This window comes from Varanus komodoensis, unplaced genomic scaffold, assembly GCF_004798865.1.
Source record: "Varanus komodoensis strain SLA01 unplaced genomic scaffold, ASM479886v1 scaffold9, whole genome shotgun sequence".
In the NCBI taxonomy this organism is placed as follows: Eukaryota; Metazoa; Chordata; class Lepidosauria; order Squamata; family Varanidae; genus Varanus; species Varanus komodoensis.
The window spans coordinates 4632669-4648571 of record NW_025336598.1 but is presented as its reverse complement, the minus strand read 5'-3'; the positions used below and the strand labels follow the sequence as shown (position 1 = coordinate 4648571).

Genomic DNA, 15903 nt, shown 5'->3' with positions numbered 1-15903 from the left:
CCAGACCAAGATAACATCTATGAAGTCAGCAGGACAGAGGATGCAGTCACAGTAGCTCTTCCCTTCATGTCCACCTTGTTCCAGGCCATGATGGAATTGTGGCAATTGCCAAACCATTCACACCCGACCTCTTGGCGCCTTCAGTTGATGTACAAGGTCAGGAATCAGGACATTCCCTTCCTTCTGCATCACCCACAACCCAACTCAATGGTCATCGAGTCCAATCAGGGTCACCAGACAAGAGAGCACACTACACTGACAGATTGCAAAGGAAGAAAGATTGACATGATGTCTTGTCGGATTTATTCTGCCATGGGATTCAGACTTCAGATTTCCAATTACGGGGCCATTATGGCCCGTTACCAATATTTTCTGTGGCAGAAGATGGAGTCCCTTCCTGCATTCCGCCCAGTCAACAAAGGAACGTGGCCAGACTATTCACTGGGGAAGCAATGCAGCTCTCCAAACAACAGTTGGCAATGGAGAGACATCATGTCGATTGTGACTCTAGGAGACTTGTTGGTGCAGAGGTCCTCAGGCAACATGTGTGCCTCTGAGCTGGCAATCTCCCTCAGGAGACAAAGCAGAGGGTGGAGAACATGCCTTTTGATGGCACTGGACTCTTTCATACTAAAACAGATGTCAAATTGGACTTGATCCACAAGGCATGCCTCACCGCCCACAGGATAGGATAGAGACCTTCTCAGCAATGCCGTAAGTGGCCATGGAACAAGCATAGTAAATTCTGCTCCTTCCAACCTTACCAACAAGGGTACTCCATAGGGCATCAACCCTTCCAGCAACGACCTGCCCGTCCCTGCCATACCAAAGAGCCTCAGTACCAGCAACCTAGGAAGCGCGTTGACACCCACAAACGCCAACACTGATGGGTGGTGCAAACCTTTCCTCCTTCCTTGAACTCACCTCTCCCATTTGGGGATAGATGCAACATCATCTCCCCATATAGGAGTCCAGCACATCTGATCAGTGGGTTCTCTCAATTATAGAGCATGGATATAAAATTGAGTTTGAAACTGTGCATCCTCACAGGGCAATCTGCCACACAGAAGCTTCACCAGTCCTGCTGGAGGAAGGCACCGAGGTGCTTCGTAAGAGAGTGATTTGAAAAGTTGGTCACTCAGAGAGACTGCACGGATTCTACTCAAGGTACTTCATGGTACCAAAGAGAGACAGGGGCATTTGCCCCATCTTGGACCTGCGTGGAGTCAATAGAGTCATCAAAACCAAAAAATTTAGAATGATCATGTTTCAAAATATTCTTCCATTGGTCAGCGAAGAGGATTGTTTCACATCCCTGGACTTAAAAGACCATATAGGCATCCACCTGACACACAGGCACTTTCTAAGGTTCACAGTTGGTACCGAAGTCTATGAATACAATGTTCTTCTCTTCGGTCTTGCTACTGCACCAAGGGTGTTTACAAAATGTATGGCCCCAGTCTGCGCTCACCTTAGACTTCAGGGTGTACAAATCTACCCCTACCTGGATAACCAGCTGCTAGTTTCATCCTCCAAAGTGGACCTTGTAGCCTCAATCAAAACTACTTGCTTTTTACTCCATCAGTTAAAATTGTGGATCAATAACAAGAAGTCATTCCTTGTTCCTTCTCAGGTCATCAACTACATTGGAGCACATTTAGACTCATTCCATACTAGAACCTACCTTCTGTTGGATCGGATACAAAGACTTACACACTCCATACACAACCTCATCACAAAACAGACCATCTCCGCGCACTCGATTCAGCAGGTGTTCGGTCATATGGTGTCCACGCTTTCGGTGGTGTCGAATGTGAGGCTGCGGATGAGACCACTCTAGCTATGGTTCAACCACAGCTTTCATCTTGAGCGTGATTCACCATACCAACCACTACAAACTCTGTGCTCAGTCCTCCAGACACTATCTTGGTGGATAACCGACACCAACTTGACCCAAGGGGTACCGTTTCGACCACCAGAACTGACTGTGATGCTCTATGCCAATGCTTCCCTGACTGGATGGGGGGGCCCACTGTGCATCGCTTTGAACCCAAGGCATCTGGCACAGTCACCAGAGAGTGACACACATCAACTATCTAGAGCTGTTGGTAGTTGTCAAGGCTCTCTGTGTCTTTCAAACCATCCTGGAAGGAAAGACTGTCCAGATAGCAATGGATAATATTGTGACCATGTTCCACTTGAACAAACGGAGGGACAAGATCAATCCCATTAGCATATCTTGCTCTTCATCTCTGGAACTGGTGCATCAACCATGGGATCAACATACAAGCCAATCTCCTTGCCAGTATTGAGAACAAAGAAGCCGACTCCCTGAGCAGACATATGTCCATGATGCACGAGTGGGAACTGGATCAAGAGATTTGCCATCATCTCTTCATCCAGTGGGGAATGCCCTCCATAGACCTCTTTGCCACTCACAGGAATACGGTGTGCAAAACTTATTGCTCCTGAGTGGGCGTTGGTCCAAACTCCATCAGGGACATGTTTATGGTTTCATGGCAGGACACGCCATTCTACGCATACCCCCCAATTCCACTAATAACAAGAACACTAGCAAAGATCAGCCAGGACAATGCTTGCGACATCTTGTTCATCCCATGGTAGCCTTGCCAATCGTGGTATTCTACTTCAACTATCCCGAAACACCTACACTCATCTTCCACAAGTTCCACATCTCATTACCCAACATCAAGGTTCAGTTCAGCATCCAGACCTATGTACCCTGAAATTAACAGCGTGGCTCATACAGCAACTCCAGAACCGATAACGGTCTCCACATGTACCATTCCTTTGGGACCAACATCAGCCTTGGGCTCGACAAAAGCCTCGGAGTCGACAGCAGTCTCCACATCAATGTCAGCCTCGATACCGACTTCAGTCTTGGGATTGACGACACCCTCGGGACTGACACAGCCCCGATCAAGCATTCCTTACATTGCTTCAACATGTGCAGATCCCTGGCATTCTATCAGTCCTGAACTGAGTCGTTCAGAAAAACCAAACGTCTATTCATCAAATATTCGGAACATGATAAAGGAACACCAGTCGGGACTCGATGCTTATTGAAATGGTTCATGGAAACCATCCAGCTCTCATACCAATTAGCCAAACTGGACTTGCCTATTGGCCCAAAAGGACACTCTACCAGAGCTGTGGCTATCTCATCTGCCCTACATGCAGGCATCTCAGTACAGGATGTATGTAAAGCTGCTACATGGTCGACCCCGTGCACTTTTACAAAACACAAACTTTAGATGTCAGAGCAAGACAGGACTGCTCCTTTGGCCATGCTGTCTTATCTATTGTCCTCCAATAATGACACCATCACGCCTCCTGGTGGGTAAGCTTGCTAATCACCCATATATGTGTGATGCACAGAGACCACAACAAAGAAAGGCAGGTCGCTTACCTGCAACTGTCATTCTTTGAGTGGTTATCTGTGCATTCACACAACCCACCTGCCAGCCCCACTTTGGTGTCGGTGACTGAGTCAATTTTTTTAATTTTTTTTATATTTTGGCAATTTAACTGTACCCACATTTCCTTGCTGGTACCAACTGGGGGCAAACAGGCGGTCTTTAGGTGACTGGCGAGAGGACAGGGATTCTGCCCATTTATACTGGGGGGAGGGGGTGTGGAGTTCCCACCAAAAACCACTATAGCTATGAAATCTTCTCAAAAACAAGCACTGTGCATGTGCAGCACCCATATATGTGTGGATGCACAGATGACCACTCAAAGAACGACAGTTTCAGGTAAGCAACCTGCCTTACATAGGATTTAGAAGTAATACTTCTATTAATGCAACCTAAAATAGCACTTGTCCTTTTTGACTCATACTCAACTTGTGATCTACAACAATTTCAAGATCATTGTCACTTGAAGTATTGTTGAGCCAAGTATTCCCCATCTTATAAGGATGCATTTGGCTTCTTTTTCCTAGGTTCAGAACTTGGCATTGAATTTCATTCTGTTGTTTTCAGTCCAGCATTCCAATGTATCAGGATCACCTTGAATCATCTTTCTGTCTTCCAGGGAATTAGCTATCCCACCCAGTTTTGTGTCATCTGCAAATCTCATCACAATTCCCTGTACTTCTTCATCTAATTAGTCTAATTGGAATAACTCTTTAAATAGTAGAGGGTGGGCAGCGTGTGACCAATCAGAAGTTGCATTAAGAAAAACCTTGAGAATTGTGCTTCAAACTGACTAGACTGGACATCATCAACAAAACAACTGTTCAGTGTCTACTAAACTTTCTGCTAAGAACAAATGTAATATCATCACCAAATTAGATATGCTAAAATCTAGGTTGAATCAATCCAGGATGAATATCAATGCTGAGAGCAATTGCTAACCAGCATCTTCACCTACAAGCTGCCTTGTCTAAACATGTAGTCAAACAGATGGCTATCATAGGAACCTTTAAGTGTATAAATGCCACGTTGTAAAGACTACCACCTTTGGAATATGACTGAGTTGGGCACAATTCAGACTCCAAGATTTCAAGGTCTTGGCTGACTTACTTAGCTACTCTGGAAATAGGCAGGTCTCCTTCTAGGACAAAGGCAGTTATAAAATTGCTTGCAGGGCTTCTATGGCTAAGAAGAATGGTACGGCTTTTTAAAGACAAGACAGGGTATTTGACAGAGTGGAAATGTTTTGTATAGAGTCCTAAAGGAAACTGGGAGAAAAATGCTGTCATGGAATATACCACAATAGCAATCCAAGCACATAAAAATTATTACTGAATTATACTGAATACCACAGCATTATCTTGCTGAAAGATAAATGGCAAAATAAATCTATAACACTTAATGTTAAAAAATGTTTTCTTTGGCAGCTATTCCTTCTTAGAAAGGTAATATGATGAGGGATGGATTAGCTTGTTTCATCTACACAAAGATGACAGTAACTACAACAGTTATGATTCCATGCAGTTCCCTTGCAATTGCTGTTTACATTACATTCATGAAAGCAATTTTAATGCTGGTCAGTGCTTATATACCACCAGGTACTCTCCTGCTATGGGAGACTGCCCAAACCTCACTCTGAAATATCCTCTGAGGGCAAGATAGGATATTGGATGGCTGTACCACTTTTCCTGCAGTGGAAGGCCCTACTTTTTTCTCTGTACTAGCAGTGGAGAGATGAATGGCTCTTCTGGCATTTGAGCAGTCAGTGGAGAAAAGTTTACCACACATCTGCATCTACTCCTGAAATGGAAACAGAGAAACAGAGCAAGCCAGAAAGGGCCTCCTGGGCCATCTAGTCTGACTGCCGACTCCAGCCGGCTCTGCTCATGACATGCCTACCATGTGCATGTCCAGGCTATCCTTGAACACCCTCACCAATGGGGCCTCTACAGTGTCCCATGGAAGCCCATTCCATATCCATGGGGTCCTAACTGTCAGAAAGTACTTCCTGGCATCCAAATTGAGCCTTGGTTCCTTGAGCTTTGCTCTGTTGGAGCATGTCCTGCCTTCCTCTGCAGAGAACAGGTCTCTACCTACCTCCGTGTGACATTCCCTCATGTTCCTATAGGAGTATGTTGCCAACAGATCCCCTCGAAGTCGCCTCCAGGCTGAAAAGACTCAGCTCCCTCATTCTCACTTCATACAGCTTTCCATGCAATCAAGCCACCATCCTCGTGGCCCTACGCTGCACTGACTAACCTGGCTATATCCTTCCTGTAATGTGGAGCCCAGAACTGAACATAATACTCCAGTTGTGGACACAGCAGAGTTGTATGGAGTGGCAGTAATACCTCTCTTGATCTAGAAGCCATGCTTTTGGCTCTGCAACAAAGGGTGCCATTTGCCCTCTTGACTGCTGCATCACACTGCTGACACATGTTTAGCCTCCAGGCAACCAGTACCACAAGTTCCCTTTCACATGTGCTGCTCTCCAGTCACTTGTCCCCTAACGTGTACTTATGACACACATTCCTATGCCCCAAGTGCAAGACCTTGCACTTACCTGCATTGAATGCCATCCTGTTGTCCCCTGTCCACTTCCATAGTATGTCCAGATCCTTCTGCATCTGGGGTACCTGCTTCTCAGTACCTACTCCTCAGTTGTGGTCACTGCCACCATTTTAGTATCATCTGCAAATTTGATCAGCAGACTGCTCACCTCTTCTTCAATGTCATTGATGAAAAGATTTGTCAAAGGCCTTGCTGAAATCCAGGTAAACCACATCCACCACATCCCCTCCATCTCACCACCTTGAAACCTTGTCATAGAATTCCACAAGGTTCATCTGGCAGGACCTGTTTTTGTGGAAGCCATGTTGCATGGCCACCAACCTCACTTCCCTATCCAGGATTACTAAATCTCTTGCTATTATAAGCCTTTCCATTGTCTTTTCTACAATGGATGTAAGGCTAACTGGTCTGTTATTTCCCATGTCCCCTCTACTACCCTTTTTGAGAATTGAGACCACCAACACCACCCTCCAGTTCTCTGGAACCTCACCTGTTCTACACGAAGCCTCAAAAATTTCCTACAGAGGTACCTCTGGCATCTAATCCCTCTTGCCACCTCCTTTTGCAACCACTCTCCTTTGCCTGCATACCTTACTAAGTAGCAGTATCGTCAAGGCTTGCACCTCCAAGACCTCCCTTTTGAATGCCATCCACCCCTCCTGAACTCCCTTGCCTTCCATTAATTTCTCCCAGGAGACTTTCTCCAGTCTGGCCTTAAGCTGCCCAAAGCTGGCCCTCTTGAAGTCCCAGCTTCTAGTCCTCGACCTGCTGCACATCCCCATTCCCCTGATCTCAAAACAAAGGATGGGGTGATCACTTGCATCCAGAGCTCCCCTAATCTAGACCCCATCTATCAGCTCCTACCTGTTGGTCAAGACTGATTCCAGGATATTTCAGTATCTCTAACACCATGGCCCCCAAACCCTGGTCCTCTCCCCTCAGTTGTTTAATCAGGACAAGTTTCTGAGGGGCCTGAACACAGATATGATCTCATCAAAGCTTTCCCCCCACTCCACACACACACACATTCAAGTACAGGTAGTCTTTCACTTATGACCATCCGGGTTACAAATGGCCCATATTCAACAAACATGCACAGTGTCATAAACTCTATATGAATATCTCTACAAAAAGTCAATTTCTATCTCTAGGGAACTGTGTGATGTGTTTGGTGACACGTCATCAGTGATTGCATAGTCCTTTAGAGATAGTAACAGCTTTTTTGTTTGTTTTTTGCATAGAGATTCCCTAGAGATATTTAAAGTTTTTATGTAGAGATAGTCATGGCTATCTCTAGGAAGTTATGCAATGTGCTTGGCAACATAGCATCAATGGCCAGTGGCCCTAGAGATACAGTATTGATGGTGTTTCATTCTGTGGCCTCGGCTCGAGTGTACCCAAGCCAAAGTGTTTTGGGGCACATGTTTGGAGAAGTTCACAAAGGTTTACAATGCCCTCAGCGTCTACAAGCCAATTTATTATGAGAAAAGAAAATTCTGTACAAGCAACCCTTGAGCCCTACTTCAGGAAAGGGTCTCCAGTGTAAACCTCCCCCCACCACCAACCACACAAGCAAATCCTGATTCTCCACCACCAGGTCCTCTCCATCATTATCAGTTAATGTCAGGCTTAATGTTACCTCATTGATATTCTAAACTGTTTTAAGGATTGATTGATTGTACTGTGTATCTACGGTGCTTGTAGTTACTTTATTATTACTGCATAATTATCATTATTACAATGCTGTACTGTGTTTAAGAAATTTTAGAGAATATGGTAGTGTTTCTTAAGTATTTTATTTGCATAGAAAGGTAAAATATACACATCTACTAAAATGAACATTTGGCTTACTCATATGATTCAACTTAAGGACGTTCTCAGGAACAGAACTCATTCTTAACCCAGGGACTACTTGTATTCACATTGGAAACATAGAAACAGAGTGAATCAGAAGGGGTCTCCTGGGCCATCTAGTCTGACCCCCAGCTCCAGCCGGCTCCACTCATGACATGCCTCCCATGTGCATGTCTAGCCTATCCTTGAACACCCTCACTGATGGGGCCTCAAGGGCTGTTCACAGCCTTGCTGCACCTTTTCACAGGTCCATTCTTCTCTAGCTAGAGGACTGTGAGAAATTCTGTGAGCTTTGTAGTGTTCACACAAAGGTAACAGCATGTTTGGGACAGGAGAATAGTAATAGTTTCCCTATGCATTGTCACTGGGAACCACACTATGTTGAACCATTTTTGAGGAGATTTCTAATGTTGCTGACTGCTGCAGTTTAATATAAATGTATGTTAATGCTGTATGAATGCATATAGCTATTTGGCTGTCTTGTGACATTGTAAGTAATCCCTGCCTTCAACTTCTCCTTGCTTTGAAATTTATCACTCTCTTGGGTTTAAAGAACCCACATGAAAGATGTATTTCAGAAAATGGATGATAAACAAATGTTTATGTTTTTCTTACCATGAACAGTTCCCTTAAACGTCATATACTTTGTACAGATGTTATAAAAGTACTATCAATCCATGAGTATCACATGGTTGATAGAATACCTTACTTAGTCTTCACTAAATAGTGTTCCAAAGTGCAATATATATGAGGTTACAATCACAAGCCTAAGCCTGTCTACTCAGAAGTAACTCCCACTGAATTCAGTAGGTTTTACTTCCAGGTAAGTCTATATAAAATCAGTGCCTAAGATGTCTTCATCATGGATTCTAATGGAAGTGAGATTAGAAAGGTTTGTTTGGTGTTTTTTCCCCCTTTTTCTACATGACAGGTGCTGAACTCACAGCACTGGAAATTGAAGTCCTCTATTTTTCCACAGGGCTGGCATAGCATGGGCGGTGGCAGCCATGCAAGCTTCCCCACACTGCCATGCCAATGTGTCTCAACCCTCTTCTGAAGAAAGCACTTCTGGAGGTGAGTGGGAAGATCAGTCTCTATTTCAGTTCAATCACTGGCCTGTATGCCAGTGGCTATTAAATCTCCCAGGTGTCCATTACCAAGTTAGCTGAGCACCCCTTGTTTTGTGTGAGACACATAAATGGCTTGCATCATCATCACACCTTTTATACTCTTGTGAGGAACCCATGCTGACTCCTTCTCCTCCTCTTCCTCCTATCAATATTAATGTTATAACATCCCTGCAAAATAGGTTAGGTAGGGAGTGAATGACACGCCCAAAGTCTCCCAGTGAGCTTCAGGGTTGAGTAGGGACAAGAAACCCAGATCCCCTGAGTTCCAGTCCTGTATTCTAACAACTGTACAGCTCCCTCATCACTAACTCCCAGAAGACTCTCATGCCAGCTGCTGGTGCTGGAGGGGATTCATCCTGACATGACAGTTTTCAGTCTATGAATCTCTTATAATTAGTAAAATAGCTATTTCTTGAATGAACTTTGACAGTGTTTTTAAAAGGTGAAGACAGGACTTAACACAGCAAGCTGCACATGGGGTTTCTTAATGAACTTCATCGGGGTAGATCTATAAAGAGCAACATTAGAATAAACTGTATATTGCTGCACTCAGACGCACACTGATCTCCTTCAATGTATAATTCGTAATGATTAAAACACAGTAAAAGAACAACAAAAACCTTGAAACACAGAAGGGAGAACTATTACTGCTACCTTTGCTTCAAAGAACATCCTTCTTCCTTCCAGAATGGCCTGCGATTCAGTTCCATACTCCAGAGTAGGCGCACCAGAGTCATATAAAGTGCTAGTAATACCTCTCTCGATCTAGAAGCCATGCTTCTGGCTATGCAACCAAGGATGGTGTTTGCCTTCTTGACTGCTACATCACACTGCTGACTCATGTTTAGCCTGCAGTCATCCAGTATCCCAAGATCCCTTTCATGAGTGTTGCTCTCCAGCCCCTTGTCCACTAACCTGTACTTATGACACCCACCCACAACTGGAGTACTGTGTTCAGTTCTGGACTCCATATTACAGGAAGGATATAGCCACGTTAGAGTCAGTGCAGCGTAGGGCAACAAGGATGGTGGCTGGATTGCAGGGAAACCTGTATGAGGGGAGAGTGAGGGGCATGGGTCTTTTCAGCCTGGAGGCGAATTCGAGTGGATCTGTTGGCGACATACTCCTATAGGAACATGAGGGAATGTCACACAGTGGTAGGTAGAGACCTGTTCTCCTCTGCAGAGGAAGGCAGGACACGCTCCAACGGAGCAAAGCTCAGGGAACCAAGGTTCAATTTGGATGCCAGGAAGTACTTCCTGACAGTTAGGACCCCAAGGGTGTGGAATGGGCTTCCACAGGAGGTGGTTGAGGCCCCATCGGTGAAGGTGTTCAAGGATAGGCTAGACATGCACATGGTAGGCATGTCATGAGTGGAGCCGGCTGGAGCTGGGGGTCAGACTAGATCAGGGGTCTCAAACTCGCAGCCCACAGGCCAATTGCCGGGACGGGCGGGGCATGGGGGAGGGGCCCTGCGGCCTTCAAAGCGCTGGCGGTGCCCAGGCCGGCCTCCGGGAGCGACGCGGGATGAGAGGCCACCACCACCGTGGTGGTGGAATACTTGATGCGGCCCAGCCTCACCCAGACTCTACTTCCAGCAGCCCCCAGGTAAGTTGAGTTTGAGACCCCTGGACTAGATGGTCTGGGAGACCCATCTAACTCACTCAGTTTCTATGTTTCTAATCTGTGACCCCAAATCCCTGGCCTCATCCGATCCCTCATGTGAATCTCCCCCATCCTACTTTGGGGAGAACACAGAGGCAAAACAGTCATTTAGCATCTGTGTCTGTTCCCTCATATCAGTCATCAAATTCCCTTCTTCCTTATTAAGCGGTCCCACCCTTTCCCCCCTTCCTCTGGCCATTTACATGTTGATAGAGGCCCTTTTTGTTGCTCTTGATTTTCTTTGCAAGTCTCAACTCATAATAAGCCTTAGCCTTGCAAAGAATCCTGCAATGGGCCTCTTCCACCTGGTATACCCTTTGGTGTATTTGCCCCAGTGCCCATTTTCTACAGAGGTTCCTCTGGCGTCTAATCCCTCTTGCCACCTCCTTTTGCATTCACTCTCCTTTGCCTACTCGCCTTACTAACTAGTGTATCGTCAAGGCTTGTGCCTCCAAGATCTCCCTTTTGAGTGCCATCCACCCCTCCTGAACTCCCTTGCCTTTCAGTAACCTATCCCAGGATACTTTCCCCAGTCTGGCCTTCAATTGGCCAGAGTTGGCCCTCTTGAAGTCCCAGCTTCTAGTACTCAACCTGCTGCTTCTCGTCATTCCCCTGATCTCAAAGTAAAGGATGGAGTGACCACTCGCATCCAGAACTCCCCTAAGCTGCACCCCATCTATCAGCCTCTCCCTGTTGGTCAAGACCAAGTCAAAGATATCCCCCCCGCCCCTGGTCACCTCCTTGACCATCTTTGTGAAAAACCCTCCCTCTATAACATCTAGGAAGCGACATGACCTGGCTGTCGCCACTGAGTGAGACTCCCAACTAATATCCAGGAGATTGAAATCTCCTATAATTACTGTGTCCCTCCCCCAAGTTATCCTTCAAATCTGGTCTGTCAGGACATAATCCAGGGTCTCAAGTTGACCTGGAGGGGGATAACATACCCCCACTGTCAGGTCCCTTTCCTTGCCAAAACTCCTTAGTTTCACCCAGACTGCCTCTACCAGAACCCCATCTATGCCACATTCTATCTCATTGCACCCTATCCCCTCCATGACATATGCTACATCTTGTTCCCTCTTTTTCTTCCTGTCCTTTCTGAACAGGTCATACCCCTCTATGTTTACATTCCAGTCATGCTTTTCATCCCACCAAGTTTTTGTGATCCCCACCAGGTCATGCACTCCTATTCCCAGGAGAGCCTCAAGCTCTTCCTGCTTATTACCTATCCTCCTAGCATTGGTATGCATGCATCTCAGCACCTTCCTACAAAATCTCTTTCTTTGGGTTCCCTGGCCTCCTCCTTCCTCCCAGCTTCCCTGATATCGGCACCCTCTTTGTAGGAGTCCCACCAGCCCCTGCAATACATCTCACAGCCTGGAACCAAAAACCTGGTCCTCTCCCCTCACTTGTCCATGAGGACAATTTTGGGGGGACTATACCCCCCTTGGTTCAGTTTAAAGCCTTCTGGATGAAGCTCGCTGGAGCACGTCCGAATGACCTTTCCCCATCCTCGTGAGGTGCACCCTGTCCCTCGACAGAAGCCCCTTGGCAAGAAACCGGGTGCTGTGGTTGAGTTACCCAAAACATTCCTTCTGACACCACACCCTGAACCAGCCATTCACCTCTGCAATCCTCTTTTCCCTGGCTGGCCCAAAACCCCAGATAGGCAAGATAGAGGAAAAGGCCACTTGGAGTTTTGGGCTCTGAGTTCCTTGCCCAGAGCTTCAAAGTTCCTCTTGATCCCACCCACCCACTGCCTGGTCATGTCATTCATCCCCACGTGGATCACCAGAAACAGCTGGTGACCCTCTCAAGGGAAGAGGAAACTCTACTCTGTCTGTCATACTCTGGATGCGTGCACCCAGCGGGCAACAGACTTCCCTTGCCCCGAGGTCAGGGCGGCACACCGCTGCCTCAGTGCACCTTAGCAGGGAGTCCCCAACGAAGATCAACAACTTCCTGGTGGCAGTAGATAGTCATGCCTTGACCCTTGCCTCATCTGCAGTGGCCCCCTGGCTGCATCAGGCCCCAGGCTGGGGATCCTGAACAAGTCGGTCCCCCATGTCCTCATCAGCCCCAGACTCCCCAAGTGGAGAAAACCTGTTTCCCAGCTCCAGATCTGTGCCAAGAGACTTGCCTCCATGTCTCCCCAAGTGTTTCTTGCTCAGCCCCTCCCTCAACTTTCTGTCCAGAGGGAGGCTGCTCCTGAGTGGCCTGGAAAGCTCTCTCCGTCCTCATGCTCCTTACTTCCTCCTTTAGGAGGACACCAGCTTGCACTTAGGGCAAGTGTATCCCTGCCTCTCCTGAGGGAGAAGGGCAAACATGTCACAGCTGTTGCATTGGATAGCAACACATATGATTCCAGCCAGGGCCATCTCCTGGCCTGACGCAGGGCACCCCTTGCAGGCCCTGCCTTCTTCTCTTGCCTTGTCTATCCTACACTACCCTTCTCTGACTTTACACACCTAGTTCTTCCAGACAAAACAAACAAACCAACAAAAACCTGACAATTGAAAAAAAATAAAAATTACTGAAAAAAAAAAAAAAACCCAGGAGAAGAGAGTCCCCGGGCAGCCCAGGCTGCAGCTAAGGATGCAGACGCACCATTGGTGCCACACCAATGGCAGCACAGGGCCTCAAATAGGTCTCACTGCCAGCCGGCAGCTTGCCCCACCTACCTCATGCCTCTCCCACATGTGCCAGGCTTGCTAGACCTCCCCTGCCCTGCAGCCCAGCCCTTACCTCCTTCCCAGGGCCCTCATCGCCCATGTGTGCACACCCTTCCCAGTTTCTTCATGCTGCTCTGCTCTGCTGCTGGTGGCGTGGCTCCCTCTCTCCAGGCCCAAGACTCAAAAGGAGCTTGCAGCGGCGGCACAGGGCCTCAAATCAGCCTTACTGCCAGCCATATCTAAGATTCATCTCAATTAACAGTGGTGGAAATTCTGAGTTAAGTGGATAAACACATGTTAGTATATAGTTCCTTTGTGTTTAATATTTGCTATTTTTATAATAATTTAAATTTAATTTTAGAGGGGTGTTGGTAAAGGTGAAATACTGAAGTATTTCCTATGAAAATTTTTATGGACTCTTAAAAGTATTTTATTTTTTCTCTTTATTTATTTGGAATTTTAAACATATTTAATTTGTCCCTTTAATATGATTTTTTGACTCATTCAATAACCATACACTGGATAAGACAGGGAAATATGAAGCTATGAAATCTGTCATAAAATCTTGCCATTTGACAGCTATCAAAGGGTTGATCACTAAGCCTGACCAGTTTGATCTCCTTGCAGTTCAAGGGACTCGCAGGAGACTTCTCCAGCACCGCAATTCAAAGGCCTCAATTCTTAGGCACTCATCCTTCCTTATGGTCCAGCTTTCACAGCCATACATTGCAACTGGGAAAAGCATAGCCTTGACTATACGCACTTTTGTTGGCAGGGTGATGTCTCTGCTTTTTAGTATGCTAGATTTAGATTTGCCATAGCTTTCCTCCCCAGGAGCAAGCATCTTTTAATTTCTTGGCTGCAGTCCCCGTCTGCAGTGATCTTGGAGCCCAGGAAAATAAAATCTGCCACTACTGCCATTTCTTCCCCATCTATTTGCCAGGAAGTGAGAGGACCGGATGCCATTATCTTAGTTTTCTTAATGTTGAGTTTCAAGCCAACTTTTGCACTCTCCTCCTTCACCTGCATCAAGAGGCTCTTTAGTTCCTCTTCACTTTCTGCCATGGGAATGGTATCTGCATATCTGAGGTTGTTGATATTTCTCCCAGCAATCTTAATTCCAACTGGTGATTCATCTAGCCCCACCTTTCTCATGATGTGCTCTGCATATAAATTATATAGGCAGGGCAACAGTATACAGCCTTGCCGAACTCCTTTCTCAATTTTGAACCAATCAGTGGTTCCGTGTCCAGTTCTCACTGTTGCTTCTTGACCTGCATATAGGTTTCTCAAGAGACAAATAAGATGGTCTGGTACTCCCATCTCTTTAAGAACTTGCCACAATTTGTTGTGATCCACACAATCAAAGGCTTTATCATAGTCAATGAAGCAGATGTTTTTCTGGAACTCCCTAGTTTTCTCCATGATCCAGCGTAGGTTGGCAATCTGATCTCTAGTTCCTCTCCCTCTTCGAAACCCTGCCTGTACATCTGGTAGTTCTCGGTCCACATACTGCTGGAACCTAGCTTGTAGGATTTTGAGCATCACTTTGCTAGCATGTGAAATGAGTGCAATGGTGCGGTAGTTTGAACATTCTTTGGCATTGCCCTTCTTTGGGATGGGAATGTAAACTGACCTTTTCCAACCCTGTGGCCACTGCTGAGTTTTCCAAATTTGCTGGCATATTGAGTGTAGCACTTTTACTGAATCGTCTTTTAAGATTTTGAATAGCTCAGCTGGAATACTGTCACCTCCACTAGCTTTGTTGTTGCTCAGACTTCCTAAGGCCCATTTCACATTCCAGAATGTTTGACTCGAGGTCAGTAAACACCCCATCGTGGTTATCAGGGACGTTAACCTCTTTCTTGTATAGTTCTTCTGTGTAATCTTGCCACCTCTTCTTAATCTCTTCTGCCTCTGTTAGGTCCCTGCCATTTTGGTCCTTTATCATGCCCATCTTTGCATCTTTCCCCTCATATCTCCAATTTTCTTAAGAGATCTCTGCCCCCCCCCCCCCATTCTATTGTTTTCTTCTATTTCTTTGCACTGTTCATTCAAGAAGGCCTTCTTATCTCTTCTAGCTATTCTCTGGAATTCTGCATTCAATTGGGTGTATCTTTCTCTTTCCCCTTTGCCTTTCGCTTCCCTTCTTTCCTCAGCTATTTGTAAAGCTTCCTCAGACAGCCATTTTGCTTTCCTGCATTTCTTTTTCTTTGGGTTGGCTTTAGTTGCTACCTCTTGTACAGTGTTGCAAACCTCTGTCCATAGTTCTTCAGGCACTCTGTCTATCAGATCTAATTCCTTAAATCTATTTGTCACCTCTACTATATATTCATCAGGCATATAATGTAGGTCATACCTGAGTGGCCTAGTGCTCAGGCCACTCTTTCTTCCCTACTTTCTTCAATTTAAACCTTAATTTTGCAACCAGAAGCTCATGATCTGAGCCACAGTCAGCTCCTAGTCTAGTTTTTACTGACTGTATAGAGCTTCTCCATCTTTGGCTGCAGAGCACGTAGTCAATCTGATTTCTGTGTTGACCATCTGGTGATGTCCATGTGTAGAGTCGTC

The 15903-nt window shown here is 46.0% G+C and overlaps 1 protein-coding gene across 2 annotated transcripts in view; it reads left to right on the top strand.

The window, feature by feature from the left end:
* Positions 1–15903, top strand: part of PPP2R2C (protein phosphatase 2 regulatory subunit Bgamma) — a 212042-nt gene that overhangs the window by 12659 nt on the left and 183480 nt on the right. The window contains exon 1 of one of the 2 annotated variants that reach the window (XM_044417784.1): positions 8870–8946. The exons of the other annotated variant lie outside the window; for it this stretch is intronic. Coding sequence (XP_044273719.1) covers positions 8870–8946 — 77 coding nt within the window. Of the gene's footprint in view, positions 1–8869; positions 8947–15903 lie in introns of those variants that run through there. 2 annotated transcript variants of the gene reach the window in all.